At 40.2% G+C, this 17,459-nt stretch overlaps 1 protein-coding gene across 6 annotated transcripts in view; it reads right to left on the minus strand.

Annotated features, from left to right (window-relative positions):
- Window positions 1-17,459, minus strand: part of KCNJ6 (potassium inwardly rectifying channel subfamily J member 6) — a 173,455-nt gene that overhangs the window by 107,872 nt on the left and 48,124 nt on the right. For 4 of the 6 annotated variants that reach the window (XR_012627489.1, XR_012627488.1, XM_074858345.1 and 1 more), the window contains one exon: window positions 15,194-15,242. The exons of the other annotated variants lie outside the window; for them this stretch is intronic. Coding sequence is in view for 2 of the 4 variants with exons in the window: in XM_074858345.1 (XP_074714446.1) it covers window positions 15,194-15,218 (25 nt within the window). In the remaining 2 variants the exon portion in view is untranslated. The remainder of the gene's footprint in view (window positions 1-15,193; window positions 15,243-17,459) is intronic. 6 annotated transcript variants of the gene reach the window in all.

Raw genomic sequence — 17,459 nt, forward strand, 5'->3', positions numbered from 1 at the left:
CCTTCCTTCCTTCCTTCCTTCCTTCCTTCCTTCCTTCCTTCCTTCCTTCCTTCCTTCCTTCCTTCCTTCCTTCCTTCCTTCCTTCCTTCCTTCCTTCCTTCCTTCCTTCCTTCCTTCCTTCCTTCCTTCCTTCCTTCCTTCCTTCCCATTCCTTCTTTCCCTTCCTTTCTTCCTTCTTTCCCTTCCTTTCTTCCTTCTTTCCTTCCTTCCTTCCTTCCCATTCCTTCTTTCCCTTCCTTTCTTCCTTTTTTCCTTCCTCCCTCCCCTCCCTCCCTTCTTTCTCCCTCTCCATTGCTCTCCCTTTCTCTCTTTCCTTCTTTCAGCAGCCCCCCTCACTTACTGATATGTGGTCTATTGTGATTTCTTAAGACTTATAAATGTCAGTCCTTCCCCCAAGCCTCCCCCCACCAGATTCTGCTGTTTCAGTTCTCCAACATCTCTTGCTATATATAGCCAATTTGTCTAACTGAGTAGAAAAAAAAAAAAAAACCTTTACTTTCTGTAGGGAATACCAGCAAAGCAGCAAATATTGCCATGGCAACAAGCCTCTCAATCCATCAGACTCCCGCAGTATCTAATACATAATCTGTAAAGTGGAGACTACTGTTGAAAAATGAACATGACATATTGTCACTTCAGGATTTAATATCCCTTCCCCATGACCTTAATTAGCTCACCTTATTTTGGGTAATTATTCAATTTCTGATATAAACTTCTATTTTATTTTGCTTTACTAAGGAAGCTAATGTGTGATCTGCCTTCATTAAAATGCAACTTTTGACTTTTTCCCCACAAACATGCCACAAAATGGGAGTTTCTATAGTAACACACAATGCAGACTTAATTTGAAATTATAATCTCTTGATAAAGATGAGATTCCCCCAGCCCCCTTCTCAGTGTATTTTCTTTTTTTTTTAAAAAAAAAATTGGTTTTGCCACAGTGGTATACCTCTCTTCTGTTCCAAAGGAAGTTTGAAAAGAGTTTTTTAAAATTAAAAAACGTCATCTAACAGCACTGGTGAAGTTAAAAATACACATTCTCAGCACTCATTTTCCTTGTGCATTATAAATTTTGTATAATTTGGTTGCTTTTTGTGCTCCTCTTATTCTTAAATTATTAAATTCTTTTGCTATGACTGTTTGTTTAATGCCATGGAAAAAGGATGACTGCATTTAAGCCAACAACACTTGCAAGGGTTGCTGGAAAGGCCTTTATCAAGTTTAATAATAGGCCTTGGATTTTCACCCTAGTTTTCTAAGGCATACACTATTATGGAATCTGTTTATTGCTCGTTCAATGTGACAACTTAAAAAAAATTTAATCCACTGACCAATTTCAACAGCATTTAAGAAGCATTTCCAGGTCTTCTGCTGTTGAGTGGGAAGATGTAGATCTGCAAGATCTTTTGTCAAGGATTTGGAAGTGGAGGTGGGAGGGAGGGAGAAGAGAAGGGTTTGATTGCAGTTTGGGTGTCCAAAATAGGAGCATGCAGGAGTGAAATATTTCATGGAGAACTGGACTTTGCTAGTGAGGCAGAGGGAGTCAACCGGCTGCTCCTAAACAGTGAGGTGTTTGGGGAAGGAACTGACACCTACTGAGAATGGCCCACATGTAAATGGTTTGACACATCAACTCTTACTAAATCACTTCCAAAGAATGAAGCCTAAATCCCACTCTTAATCCCTCTCACCAACAGTGTTTCTCCAGGGCTTCAAGTCAGGCTCCTTATGGCCATGAGTTTTACCATTTGGACTTATCCATTCAAGCTGTGAAAGTGGCCACAGTGACCACAGCCTCCTTCTCCTTGTGGCTCTGCATCTGAGAGGAAGGGACTCAGTCACGGAACTCTGGCTGTTCTTCACAGGAATTTGCACAAAGTTCTACAGATGTTTCTGAACAGTGAAGAACAGAGTTGTGCCAACAGCCTGACTCAAGCTTTGCTACCAACTCACCTATTTGCCAAAAGGTTTCTGTGTAGTTGCTTCAGATCTACCCCAAAAGACAGAAAGGGTAAACTGTTGTGATTTGAATAAATGTACTTTAAAACCAGACGATTTCAAGCTGCTTTGAAATGTGGTAATTTTAAATGTTACCCTTACACCTGCAAAGCAGCAGCCTTTGGGAGTTCTACAGATGTCAGTCAACAGTGTGACAAAACCCAGAGCAGAATCTCTTGCAGTAGGGGCACAGAATGATCTGAGACAACACTGGTTTTAAAAACCTATCACATGCTCAAGACATGGCAACACAATGGTATTCAAGACCTTGACACTGGCAGTCTTTCCACTGTGTGGACTGTTCTACCTGACTAGCAGTCAGTGAGGACATACCTTAATGCAGGGGTCTACCCATTCAAAGTTCCTGATATAAAGACATCATTTAAATGACTTCATGAGTGTCTCTCCTTCCTTTTCATGTTAACATCATGGGCACCTTATAAAATTAGGGAGGCAGAAAAACAGTAGGAGTTTTTCTGTTCACTTTAATGGGTTTTATATCATGCTTTTCATGAATTCATTTTTAAACATTACAGACCAGCATATATGATTGAATGGATACTAAAAATATGCAGCATTCACCCACAAATTAGTACAACAGCATGAGTTACTTGCGCCTTAAATAGTAATACTCCCCTAAATAATAATGTTATCACCAAAAAGACACTCAACTGCATGCAAAAGCAATATGCCATAGGAAACAAACTGACTTAGCAGGAGGTCTGTAGATAGTTCTTTTCTGCCTTATTAAAAAAACAAAACCAAAAAGATAAGAAAACGTGCTCCAATACACCATTCTGTTTCAGTAGGTTTCAAAGGAAATTATTCTTTGCCTATCATTAAAATACCTATTCAAACAATACTAGAAAACAGAGCAGAACAAGATATTTAAACTGCCTCCCAAAGCTGTCAAGTGAAAGTATAGGTTTTCTAAACTCAACAAAAATGTGCCACTTTTAAGGAGAAGTAATCATGCTATTTGTTGTCCTTTTGATTTGCAGCTAGGTTAGTGAATGCTTCATGAAACGTGACGTGACTCCATTGTGTGAGTTCCTGGGAGCAACAGAGGAAACCTGTGATGTAGAGATAGCAGGCTCAGATTGACAATGATAAATATGTCAGACGATGACAATCATTCTGTGAATTTAGTTCTTGTGAATGAACAAAAATGGTAATTTAAAGTGTCATGATTTGGAAGCATAATCATCTCTGCATCAGTCATTCACAGTCAGTTGTAGTAGAACAGAGCCTGATATTGTTCCATGCATAAAGTGTGAGCTGCATGAGGACATATGGGTACAGATTTGGAGTCAGATGTGAGCATCGGATCTGTCGTCGTAGATAAAACGACCAATTAACTTTCACCCAAGGACTGAGCCCAATCACTTACATACCGCTAAAACTTGACTGACTTGATGGAGATGAGACAGAAAGTATGTGTTTATACAAGACAAATATATTGTGACTTTTGTCTCCAGTCTCTTTGGCCACACAACTCTCAGTCCCCATGCTAGCTGGGTGAGGAAGAACCTAGCTGGGGAAGGACAGGCCTCAGTGAAAGCCCTCGTGACAGTGGCCAGTGATTCTTCTCAACTTCAGAAGTGTCATGGGTTTTCTGTCTCTTTGTAAGCTGCTACTCTGCCTTTGGGAATTCAATAGGATCTCTAAGGTCTCAGGACCAAACTGGAATATTTTTGTAGCCATGCTTAGAGCTCTTACTACTGCTCAGGAAGACACAGGTGGCCCATACTGACACTGGATTAAAAAGGTCCCCAGCCTTAAAACTATAGGAAGACAGGGAAAATTGTCTTATAACTGCTGAGTGATACCCTTAATGTGGGGCTGGTGGTGGTGATGATAATAAGCAGTGTTCATAGGTGATGACAAGGGAGATAGAAACCAATTTCTCATGCAGACTGATGTGAAGATCTTCTGTGAAACCATCCATAGAAGAACTTTTTGCCTAGTCTTTACTGGTTAGTGGATCACTTCCTTCTAGTCTTCTTCCTAGTGGATCATCTCCTTCTAACTCAGAATCATCTAGGTTGGAAATGACCTTGAAGATCATCTAGTCCAACTGTTAACCTAGCACTGACAGATCCCAACTACACCATATCCGTCAGCGCTATGTCGACCCTACTCTTAAACACCTCCAGGGATGGGGACTCCACCACCTCCCTGGGCAATCCATTCCACTGCCTAATAACCCATTCTGTAAAGAAATACTTCCTGACATCTAGTCTAAACCTTCCCTGGTGCAACTTGAGGCCATTCCCTCTTGTCCTATCGCTTGTTACTTGATTAAAGAGACTCATCCCCAGCTCTCTGCAACCTCCTTGCAGGTAGTTGTAGAGGGCGATGAGGTCTCCCCTCAGCCTCCTCTTCTCCAGACTAAACAACCCCAGTTCCCTCAGCCGCTCCTCGTACGACATGTGCTCCAGACCCTTCACCAGCTTCGTTGCCCTTCTCTGGACACGCTTGAGTAATTCAATGTCCTTTTTGTAGTGAGGGGCCCAAAACTGAACACAGTCATCGAGGTGCGGCCTCACCAGTGCTGAGTACAGGGGTAAGATCACTTCCCTGTCCCTGCTGGCCACGCTATTTCTGATACAAGCCAGGATGCCATTGGCCTTCTTGGCCACCTGGGCACACTGCTGGCTCATGTTCAGCTGGCTGTCAATCAACACCCCCAGGTCCCTCTCTGACTGGCAGCTCTCCAGCCACTCCTCCCCAAGCCTGTAGCACTGCTGGGGGTTGTTGTGACCCAAGTGCAGCACCCGGCATTTGGCCTTATTGAAACTCCTGTAGTTGGCCTTAGCCTATCGCTCCAGCCTGTCCAGGTCTCTCTGCAGAGCCTCCCTACCCTCGAGCAGATCAACACTCCCACCCAACTTGGTGTTGTCTGCAAACTTACTGAGGGTGCACTTGATCCCCTCGTCTAGATCATCAATAAAGATGTTAAACAGGAGTGGCCCCAAAACCGAGCCCTGGGGGACACCACTCGTGACCGGCCGCCAACCGGATTTAACTCCATTCACCACAACTCTTTGGGCCCGGCCATCCAGTCAGTTTTTTACCCAGCGAAGCGTGCGCTCAGCCAAGCCTCGAGCAGCCAGTTTTGCCAGGAGAATGCTGTGGGAAATGGTGTCAAAGGCCTTACTGAAGTCAAGGTAAACAACATCCACAGCCTTTCCCTTATCCAATAAGCAGGTCACCCTGTCGTAGAAGGAGATCAGGTTTGTCAACCAGGACCTGCCTTTCATAAACCCATGCTGACTGGGCCTGATCATCTGGTTGTCCTGCATGTGCTATGTGATGGTACTCAGGATGAGCTGCTCCATCAGCTTCCCAGGCACCGAAGTCAAGCTGACAGGCCTCTAATTTCCTGGATCATCCTTCCAACCTTTCTTGTAGATGGCGTCACATTGGCCAATTTCCAATCTGTCGGGACCTCCCCGGTCAGCCAGGACTGCTGGTAAATGCTGGAAAGCGGCTTGGCGAGCACCCCAGCCAGCTCCTTCAGCACCCTCGGGTGTATCCCGTCCAGTCCCATAGACTTGTGTATGTCTATGTGATGCAGTAGGTCACTGACTATCTCCTCCTGGAATGCAGGGGGGTCGTTCTCCCAGTCTCTGTCCTCTGGCTGAGGAGGCTGGATTCCCTCAATACAGCTAGACTTGTTATTAAAGACTGAGGCAAAGAAGGCATTAAGCACATCAGCCTTTTCCTCATCACTTGTTACCATGTTTCCTCCTGCATCTAGCAGGGGATGGAGGCTCTCCCTAGTCTTTCTTTTGCTGTTGACATACTTATAGAAACATTTCTTGTTGTCCTTGATTGCTGAAGCCAGATTAATTTCCAGCTGGGCTTTAGACCTCCTGATTTCCACCCTGCATAGCCTCACAGCATCTTTGTAATCATTGTGACTCGCTAGCCCTTTCTTCCAAAAGCTGTAAACTCTCCTTTTCTCCCTGAGTTCCAGCCAAAGCTCCCTGTTTAGCCAGGGTGGTCTTCTCTGTCGCCGGCTTCTCTTACAGCACCTAATAACTCCTTATATTTTAATGTCTGAGTTACTAAACCACATGTCCATCTCTGCCAGGATTCTCTTAAACTCTTTATCTACCCTATAGTACTTTATGTCAAGGTGTTTCATAGGCTGCATGCTCTATGAAAAGTATTTCCTCAGATGTGATTGCATTAAGGTTTTCTGATATCTGTTTTTTGTTATCTCCCCTCTATGCAAGTTGGTGCTATCAGGAAGGGTAAAAAGAAATGCATCTATCTAAGGTACTATTCCATTAGTTGAGCTGAAATTACCTATGTCTGTTTTGAGGAAACACATGATTTTATTTTGGATGAATATTGATTTTGGTGATTTCACTTAGCTCAACAATGGTCAGCTATAGCAGCTTGCGGTTTGGTTTTTGGTGTTTTGTTTTTTTTTTTTTTTGCTTTTTTTTGGTGTTGGTGGTTTTTTTTGGTTTTTTTGTTTTTTTGTTTTTTTTTGTGAAGATTTAAGTCATTAAGCCAAACTAAGAACAGAAAGTCAAGATTGGGCTCCAACTCCAATATCCAGTGGAAGAAATCCACATGAAAGGGTATATGCTAATGCAAGAACTTGGCTTCTCAAAGTAACTTTGCTGCTGCTACTCCTGTGTTGAGAGTGAATGAAACACTACATTTCTGAACCATTCCTTTTTAATTGCCAATTAGGTGAGTAAGAGCTGTATGCCTGCTTTTGCTGCTACTAGTATTCTTTTTCTTTTGTGCAAGCCTTTCTGTTTTCCATTAGTTTGCTTATAGGTATGCGGATTAAGAAATATACTTATGAAATATGATGATGAGAAAGTGGAGAGAGTTCAGCAAAGAACAACTAGGACTGGAGGCCCTGAATGCTGAAGTGGACTATAAAATCTAACTCTGCAGTTAAATTACAAGGTGATTAGAGAGGGGTTCTTCAAGCTGTCAAATATTTGAAGTGGGGAGATAGGGGAATTATTTATGGGAGGGACGATAACAGGAAGAAAGAGTAATCTCTTGCTATATGGCAGAATTTCATGCAGTGCACAGTGCTAACAGTGAGGATCAGCAGGTGCATAAAACTGTGTCCTCCCTTTCCTGCAGAGAGATATGCCTGTGCAACATGCCTGGGCTGAGACAGCATAGGAGAAACACTGAAGTCTGGGACAGGCTGATGTTGGGGTGCAGAACAGCCCCATTGCACAATCACTGCTATCCCTGCATCTGAAAACAGTGCTGCACTGACTCAAAGGAGGACAGATATTACAGGTCTCTTCCTTCTGGTTGGTTCATATTTTAACAGTTCTCTTACTTTTGGCAATGACTCTCACTGGAGTCTTTTTGGTTTTCTCCTCCATATATTTCAGGATATTTTATGGTAAAAGGAATAGTGGTAAATAAAGTTAGAAGAGCCTGAGCTATGAGTGCAGGCAGTGGTTCAGAAAGAATACACTTTGAATTAATGTGTGCTGTGCACAAAAGAGAGTTTGACTTGTACGCATTATTTTGCCCATAATATGGTTAATATGGTCCCTGTCAAATGTTTGAAGAGCAGTGGAGGCAGGTGAAAAATACAGGGAGAATATAGTCTAGCTTTCAGGATTAATTTAATACCCGATTATAAGGCTTTTAAAAGACAGCTGTCAAAAATACCATGATAATACCTTTCTCTCATTGTTTTTATTGAATAATGCAACTGGGCCCTTTTTCCAATGAAGTGGGGTATTCCTCTTTCACATCAAATAGTTTATCCTACTGTGTTCTATGATAGTTTCCATTCATTGATTCTGGACACCATTGCAACTCATTTTCAAACTCTAAGGGTTTCAGAGTCCAATATATTTATGGTACTACCTGTTTAACAGCTGTTCTTGTATATCTCAGATACCTTTTTTTTCTGGATTGTTTTTCCCTTAACTGTTGACCAGCATTCTTTGCTATTCATCATGCTATGCTTATTTCCTAGAACTAAAATCCATTATGGTCTCTTATCTGCTTGATAGCTCAATAAGCCTGATCCAGGTCAGACAGTTTTTTACAGCTTTCGGAAACATTGATTCTGTTTTTCACCATTTAATTCAACTCATCTGCCCTCTGTGAAGACAATTGATTAGACATTTTTAATGATTTATTTATCCTGAGTGAATATGAATTTCCTGCTCTTTATATATATGCTGTGGACTTTTCTTTCAGCACTTGCACACTGCTCACTTCTCCAACTGAAGTCCATTGTTTGCTAGCACCTTTAGAAGATGTAAGTGCATGTTAAATAAATATAGAAAAAGCTCTGCATCAGAAGAGCATTAAAATTGTGAAGCCAAGCCCCAAATAGCTGGAAATAGACAGTCAAGGGTGCAATGCCAACTGGCCCAGGTGCGAACATACCCATATTATTCATGGTATGATGAGAAAATGTCTCAAAAAAGGCTTTAGCCACCTAACTGACATTTTTGGCAACTCAATCCCATACTGAGGTCCTTAAAAACTGGTACTTAAAATCTGAAGTAACTTCTGCTTTCAATATTACATTTCTGCACATGCTTAAACGAATTCTGGTCATGCTCAGAAACACTGGGCATGTGTTTCCCCTATAAAGACTGTCTTAAATATATCTCACGCTAAATCTCATATGGATTCACAATTTTGCCCAACTCCTGATCAGTACAATATTGCAATGCGACTGTGGATTGGGTTCTGTAGAAAGCAGCGCTGTGGGAAGCTGTGAAGGTGTTTTATCTAATAGCTTTGTGTCCAGACCACTTAGATTTAGTGTAGAAGACGAGTGTTTGCTCTGGGAAGCATGTGACTGAAAAACCCAGCTTTGCTGTGCTGTGGACTGTAGCCATGCAAAGGAAAGGAACTGAAAATTCTTAAGTAGTGTCAGACTGACTGTAGTCTCTGTTTTAGAAATGGGTGATCCTGAGCTAATAAAAGTAAGGGAAGTACTGAAACATACACCTACCATGGAAAATGACAGCCTCAGTAGAATAAATGTTAAAGGTGTAAGTAACAGGAAATACTGTGTTTCTATAAGAAGTGGTATAATGCAGCTTATCTGTAATCACTGTTCCTAACTGGAAAACCAGAAATTTTTACTTCATTCATAATTCAGGTCTCGGTTATCTCATCCCCTATATTTTGAGTTTAATTTTCACAAAGATTTTAGCTTAGCAAAGTAATATTAGCAGTGCTATCAAAATTTAATATGTTTTTGAAAAATCTAAGCTTCTAGAATCATATGACTGTATGAGTGTCTTAGTTTTCATTTGGGAAAAAAAATCAGTCCTTCACATTTGCAGAGAGAAATTAAAGACAAAACCCTTAAAAGCTCAGAGAATGCAAAGCAAATACTCTTCACATTGTTGTATACTGAGGACTAGAAGTACTGTCAATCAGCTTCCTGATTAAGACAAGTTTCTTTTGCTTCTTATTGCATACATAAGTTCACAGTTCTTCTAAGCCCCTACTAGTGCATCACTGAAACAATAGAACTTTTTGCTTTCTTGCATAATGAACTCCTGTTTTAGAATCTCATTCTCCTCTCAGAACTTGACCTTTAGCATGAAGAATAGACTGTACTTTCATTTAATAATAACATTGTTCTCTCTGTTCTTTTCATTATATGCATCAGCTATTTTCTGATGAAATAATAACAACAATATTATTAATAACAATAATAATAATAAAATATACATTCTGGTTACTTGTAATTTAAATTTTACCAAAGATTAAAGGAGTTAATTTTGAAATAAATGTTATTAATTCATAATAAATGTTATTATGAATCAATATTAATTAGATGTTTCACTTAATAAAACATTTATCTCTATGGCTTAATATTTGCTACAAAACTATTCCTCCAGAAATAACTATCACAACAGAACTTTTTTCTTACTGAAAAGTAAGAGATGATGAAAATACATATTGTGGGAAAACCAGCCTTCCTATTCTATTCTCGGCACGCCCTCATAAAAGGGCTAACCATAAAAGGATAACTAGATATCTTTAAAATAAATGACTCTAACTTCCTCAAGCATGGGCAAATTACTTTCTTGAATGAGTTTTCTGAATGCTTTGGAGATTTTGCACTTGAATTTTGCATTGTAGGAATCCGCTCTTTCTAATAAATTGATGGTACTTGATATCAGTGGAAAATGTTGAACAGCATATTTGTACTTAGAAATGCTTTCTGAGACTGAAGAATCAGTATTCTAGACTGGTGAGATGGAGACTCAGGGTTTAGGATCAGTTCTTCAAAGTCCTGATTCTGTGTATGCACAACTGGTGTTATGTTCACACAAGATAGCATTTATGCAAGCACCGCCAACTCGGGATGCGATAATAAGAAGGTTAGGTTTCTAAACAAAAGACAAAGATAAAGTGTGTAGTACTGGGAAAAAAAAAGTTGAAGTAGAAAGGTCACAATGTCCTTGAGCAAGGGAGAGTATATTGGATATATATTTACTGTAAAGTACCATACGTTTTTCTTACATGTCATAAAACAATAATTCAGAATAATTAGAGCTGCTCAAAAAATTCCAGATTACCCTGGCACATGTAAATCTGAAAATGATGTGACTTTTAAGTAACTCAGAGCAGAAACATTTTTCTCTTTATAAGCCCTATCTAAAAGTACGAGAGAGTAATAGGGACACTTCAGGTTGAGATACTGGAGACAAGAAAAAGAAAGCTTTTGGGAAAAGCACTCCATCACAAACCAGACCTCTCCCAGGGTTTGTCTGCTTCTGAAATTCTTTCAGGTTAGCTTGATTTTTTTTTTTACCCCCCCTGAGTAAAATTCCTGCCATCCATAATTCAGAAGATTTTATCTGGAGTCATCTAAGGTCTCAGTATTCATTATTTCACTGTCTTTGGAAGTAAATTTACAGACATTTGGAGTACACATTTTTTTAACAAATGAGGAACATCCTTATTTTAAACCGACTCTTCTGCCTCTGGCTGTCCTCATGCAGGTGTATCATGTGGTTTAACTGGGTAGCAGAACAAACATGACTGTTTACTGATGTGCCCCTACTGCCAGAGAACATCTTAATTGGATGTCACTTCTCTGCTAAATGTTTTAGGCAGCCAACCATGCCCATTTTCCATTCTAGCCTGTAGCAAGTTCACACTGCTCATGTCACACATTGATTATGCTGCAGCCATCATATGGCATGCTAGATCCATGCTTCTGCATATTTTAGAGCCGAGACTTTGGACTTCCTCATTACCTTAGGGAAAAGAGTTTGTACAAACTTGTCTGTACACCAGTGACCTGGAGACTTTAGAGCTCAGTCTGGATGAAAGAGAAAGGACACATTCATATTCTCATTTGGTCTTCAGCAAAGAGTACATCTTTGGAGGAGCTTTTAGAAATATCAAGCCCCTGAGGAGAGATTTGCAGGTGCTATTCAAGCTGGTGAGCCATCATGTTGCAAAAGAAGCAACCAGCTAACCCCTGACATAACGTAGACACCTCACAGATACCAATTAGGGGTTGTGATGTAGACAGCTTGCTTTCACCCAAGGCAACTCAGGAACATGCTGCACACCTTGACTAGCTGGATAGCAGGAGGAAAAACTAATGGAACTAGAGAGGAAATTCCTTTCAATAGCATAACACTGGACTCTATAAGGACTTTTCTAAGGTGCTATCAAGGCATCACCATATTTGGCTACTCACTTAATGTCTTCTAATAATACTCATTCCCCAAAGTAAATGACGATAATTTCTGAGGACTGAATAGTTCTGTTTCTTTGAATATTTAATTTTTAATATTGGCCAAACACATCAGGCTGAACATCCAATACCTTCCTGTACTGCTTAATATTTGCTCTCCTATCTTGCTTGCTGTGCTTTAGACATTTTTAGGCAAGATGATGGCATAATTTGGGTTAAAAATAACCACCAGTGCATGGGAAGCATGAGAACAACAGGGAGAGAAGAAAACAAAACAATTTGGTTCCTGATTTCATTTATATGCTCAGCCTTTAATTATTCTGAGATTATATGAGGTAAATGGCCCAATTCAGGCTATAAAGAAATTTCAAAATGCATATGGATTTTAAGGCATTATAAAGGAACTCTTGGACAGCTCCCTGGGTCTCAATTATGGTGGCTTTCTATTAATTCTGTGCAAGTGTCATAAAATAATAACTTGGGGCAAAGAGTGGTATTATTTGGTATGCATTTCTGCTTCGGTATCAGCTCTAAGGGTCTATCCCCAAAAATTTAGCACAACATGTCTTTCTAGTTTGCACTTAAACTGTTGTATTAAAATGATTTTCCCTGTCACTTTTTTTTTGTTGTTTTTTTAACTTTCAAGGCAGACAGATCTCTCAACACACACAAGTACAGGACTCTGTCGTGATACCTCACATCTTTCCATCATCATAAGGGCTCTATAGAAATAGGACAGAAATTATTAAAACATTTTTTTCCTTACCAATCATCCCTACAATGTGACAGATCCTCTGAGAATGGAAATACAAAATGTGACAAAAATACAGACTGTTATCCCTGCTGTTGAAGATAACAGAATTGGAACAACTACTGCATCAGTGTTCTCTCAGTCTTCCTCTTAGTGTGCAATATGATGTGAATCTCAGGTACGGGGATTTTCGTACTGCGGAAACATCCAGAGAATCTTTATGGAGAAGAAGGGGCAGAAAGCAGTACTTGGTAACTTCATCAGAGCATTCTGATAGAGAGAAAAAGAGAGCAGTGAGGGGAAGGTGATTGATTGTTTTTGGAACTGTGCAAAGATGTGAACAGAGGAAAGAGACAAGAAGCACAGCTCTTTGGTGAAACTGAAAGGCAAATAATAATCTTGTTATATTGGTACCATGATCAAGCCATTTCCTGAGGACTCTGAAACCCTCTAAGGCCTCAAAGGTTTTTTTTATTTTCTCAGTTCCAAGAAAAAGGCCCTGCAGCCCAAACCAGAGGACTGCCCTATGCCAGCTTGTTGCTTCCCCATTCCATTTATTTCCTTTTAATCTTCACTAGCTTTAAAATGAGCACTGTGGTATGTTCACTAAGAATTTTCCTTCCAGCTTGCAATGCAGTTTATGATTTATTGAAAATATTTTAAAATGTCATGAAATCATCTAAAAATTTCATAAAAGGCTTGCATGAAGTATGAACAAATGCTCATACAAAGCAGCCATAAATCCTTTTAAGATGCATGCTATCTTAAAGAAGCCAAATAAAAGTAATTCACAAGACAAACACGAATCTTAAAGGAACTGCACAGTGCATTTTTGAGCCTGCGTTCCTGATCAATTATGAAGTTTTACAGAGGCCGCTCCTCTGACTCTTCAGATCATTCAGAGAGTCTGCTTGCTTTCCCCTAACACTTTTTGGTAAGATTCCTTCACCTTGTTTCAGAAAGGTTGTGCAAAGCCCAGGAAGTACCTAACGCATAGGGCAGATACTACTTATCTGCTTCCACCTTTGATAACATGTTCCTCCATTGTTCCATCCATCTCCCACCCATCCATCAAGACATAATTATACAGCTATCCAGCACCCAGTAACAGCAGAGAAGTGATGGGTTAGCAGGATGTTTCTAAGAATGACATTGTAAGTCCACGGAGATAAATGGAACAAAAGGACCATCCCTTCTAGCAGAGAGTTTCTGTAGGGTCTGGTATCATTGCCCTTTCAGGCCTTGCTAAACTGTAATTTTGGCCTCTCCACTGTTACCACCTAGGCTTTGCTGCACCACGAAGAAACAGTTCATTCTACTTATGAATACTGGGGAAAGTATAGGAATGTGGATCCTGTTGGTAGCTCAAAAACGTGAAAATCTCATCTATGAATCTCCCTTAGAAACTTGAATTTTGACAGGTCTTATGAGTTGCAAACAGCGGGGGAGAAGAAAAAATGGACAGAACAGCATTCAGATAACAACCCACACCTCCATGGCAAGAACTCCATCAAGTGCTTTAATGAGAGTTTAACTACCCATCAGTGGGTTGCCATATCTCTTATGCCATTCCCTGTAGTCTGCTACCGATTAGCAATGCTCTTCCCATGGGGAGAGGAGCTCTCAGGTTGACTGCTGCATCCTGTATCTGTGTGCAAAGATTTAGGAATAGGGCCTTTGCTATATGTGTGTTCTGCTGCCTCTATTGTGTCTCCCAGGTCTGCAGCACCTTTTTGTGGGATAGGTTGTTTCTGATACTGAAATGATTTTTTATAGCTAGTAGTGGTGACTCTGCCCTGCAATGGCATATGTAAGAAGATACAGAGTATGATCTCAAAAAGAAGTGAAGTGAACAGGGAGAACAAAAAGGCAGGGAAGTGCTGCCCTAGGAACAGTTCTGTACACAAACAGAAAAAAATAACTGGAAACAACTTTCTAATGCAAATGAGTCTTATGCATGTCTGTCTTTCTGTCTTTCTACAGTCTCTGGTTAAGCAGAGCAAAAGATTTCTCCCTATTAAATAAATTTTAAAGTAAATTTATTTAAGCTTGCATAGGCTGTTGATCTAGATAAGTTTTGGGATAGTGGTTTGCCAGGATTTCATCCCAACTTGTCTCCAAATTTTGTTCAGAAATAGATTATCCAGTCTGAGTCTCTCGGCTACAAGTGTTTATAGGCACCACTCCATTATCTAGTTCGCATATTGTGGCAGAAGTCCAAGCTACCTCTTGCTGGTTACATATTTAAGACAATGTACACCTCTTAGAAACCAGTGAAATCAATGGAAAGCTTTCCACATATATCTCTGGGCATAATTCCTCTTGGATGAATCTGGCACAGGCAACAGTCCTGAATAATTGCACTGGATTTAGTGCAACCTTTCATAAGCTTGTGAAGGAATCTATGCACTAACCTGAATCAAGTAAATTAGGCACTCATTAAATCCACAAGTCGTTACATTCTATTAAGTAAAACTCAGGCTCATGAAGACAAACATGTAGTAGCTGCTTTGCTGGATTTAGGTCCAAATACAGGTGATTTAAACTGCATGAAGAAAATAGTAGTGCTTGTTTTGGGGATTCCTTATTTTTTAGGAGTGGAATGATTTATGGTGAAGTTAGGAGGGAAGACAGGGCTGAATGAGATCCCTGAATGCAAGCACTATTTTCTGGTTTTGTGGCATTATGTAAGGGAGGGGGACAGATGGAAAAAGAAAGTGGTTGAGCTTCCTATTTGTACTCACTCATTGACTCTGTCAATTTGGCCATCTCTGTTTCTCTTTTGGGCTTCTCCTGGGGGAACAGACAAAATAAAAAACAAACATATATATATAATATATATATAAATATAAATACACTTGAGTGCAAGTGACAATGTGTGGGAAGGACATTAATCCTTTATATATTTCTATTTTATTTAGGGATTTAACTTTATTCCTAAATAGCTTGCACCTCTGGAGGCTTTTTTCTTGTAGTTTGTGGATTATGTCAACTATGAAGTGTGAAACTTATGTTTATTTTTGTGTGTGTGTATTGAGTTGAGGTAATTGAAGTTATTCAATCAAAGTGATAATGGAGGAGGAAATCTTCCTCTATTTTGTGCTCTGCACTAAAATTTGCAAGTGTGTTAGGACTTCCTGACAAAAGATATGAAAATGACCATGCCATAAAACAGATATACTGAAGAAAGCACTTATTTAGAAATAAATAAATTTCATATGGAAGCTGGAGTGAGTGGTATGGTACTGGGTCTGACACTGAAGTAAACTTACTGAAATACTGCTTCATTTCTTTCTTTGATACATGAGGGACTCCCAGTCAAACCTGTTTGTCTTTGTCACTTGTTTTTGGTATAATTTTTTTAATCTAATTTTGTTTTCCCATTTCAGACACTTGTTGTAGCTGTTGTAACTAAGCCTGTTTTGACAGAAGAGCCCTTGTCAATCAAGAGCCCTTGGATTTGGTGGAATTCCCTCTAACAGGGACCGATGCCCCAAAGCACGCCTCAGCCAGAGCAATAGAGGCTGGGTCCAGTCTCCTGATTTCAGAGTCAGAGTTTGGGCTGAATTAAAACATTCAGCCCTTCAAAGCCCTTTAAACTCTAATTAGCTGGTTTTGAGAAGATGCAGTGGGGCTGCTCTCACCCTTATGATCTCTGAAACTATACAAGCATCTTCAGTGACTGAGTCCCAGCCCTGTGGGTAAGCAGAGCTTGCAGTTACCCATCCCCTTCCCCACAACCATCTTCAAAATGCAGACAGCCCAGATGTTCACTAGTTTTAACCACAGCGGACAAGTCCAGTTGGAAAAGCCAAAGGGAAGAGGGCCAGGTGTCAACACTTAATAATGAGTGTAGGAGCCTGCCTGTCTGTCTAGGCTGTGAGAGAGGGTCTTGTGGGCCATGGGTGTGCAGATGTCAGCTCTTGATCCAAGCAGCTTTTTTTTTCCCCAAAAACCTTAGCAGAGGAGAGAATTTCCTTCAAAATATGACTTCAATGGGCAGCAACCCTAAACAGATGCCCCCTCCCCCCTATCTCAGCTCTGGGGCAAGGTGGGGGTTTCTGGGCAAGGTGGCCTGCAGTAGCTGCTGAAATGGCTGGGGACAGGATTCAGCATGGCAGCATCTCTCTTTGGCTGGGTCTATACCAACAAACAGCATTGTGGCAAGCCATGGGTTGAGAATGGTGTGAGAATGGTCCCTGCTAGGTGTTATTTGACAAGATATATGTAGTCTTTCAATGCTATTTGGCTATGATATGATCAGACCCTGTTGCAGAGGTGCCAGGCTGCCACAAGAGATACTCCTCCTGTTTTATTTAAAAGAGTAGGATCATCTCATGACTTGAGAAGAAGTGAGGTCTGTCCATCTCTGTCTTATCCCAGTACTGGCTTCTATCTGGTGCAAAAAAATTTAAAAGAAGTACTTTCTACACCAAATATGCTGCTACATGCACTTCAGAAAGTTAGACTTCTGCTAACAAAAAGCTCAAATTTCAGAGTAATAGGAAACATTGGAACGCATGTAACGAGCAGATAGTGCTTCACAACCTTACGCATATCCCTTAGAGCATTTCATATGAAGAGAAGGGTTTAAGGTTATGTCCTGAATCTGTGGTGAGGTTAATGCCCTAAGCCATGCTGATAATGTAGCATTCAGCATCAGATTCATGCATTACTATGAAAGAAAAAAAGGAGGAAGAAAGAAATAGCACAAGAGTGCCAGTTTAAAAAAAAAAAAAAACCTCCTGTACAGCAATTTCTTGCATAGTGTTAATCATCAAAAGAAACCACAGCACCGTGAAAATCGTCAGTAATTTGTGTTGCTTTATGTGACCTTAAAACACCTCCTTCCGCTAGGGGACTTATAGTTTATCAGGAACGAACAGTTGGAAAAGATCAATGTTGAGCCCTGAAGATGGAAGGCTGGATTTGTTAGACTAATAACAAACTGTGATTTTAAATATTAATACTTTGCTCTTGCATATTATTAAATACTTTTTACTAATGATG

Source organism: Strix uralensis, chromosome 2 (genome assembly GCF_047716275.1).
Source record: "Strix uralensis isolate ZFMK-TIS-50842 chromosome 2, bStrUra1, whole genome shotgun sequence".
NCBI classification, from domain to species: domain Eukaryota; kingdom Metazoa; phylum Chordata; class Aves; order Strigiformes; family Strigidae; genus Strix; species Strix uralensis.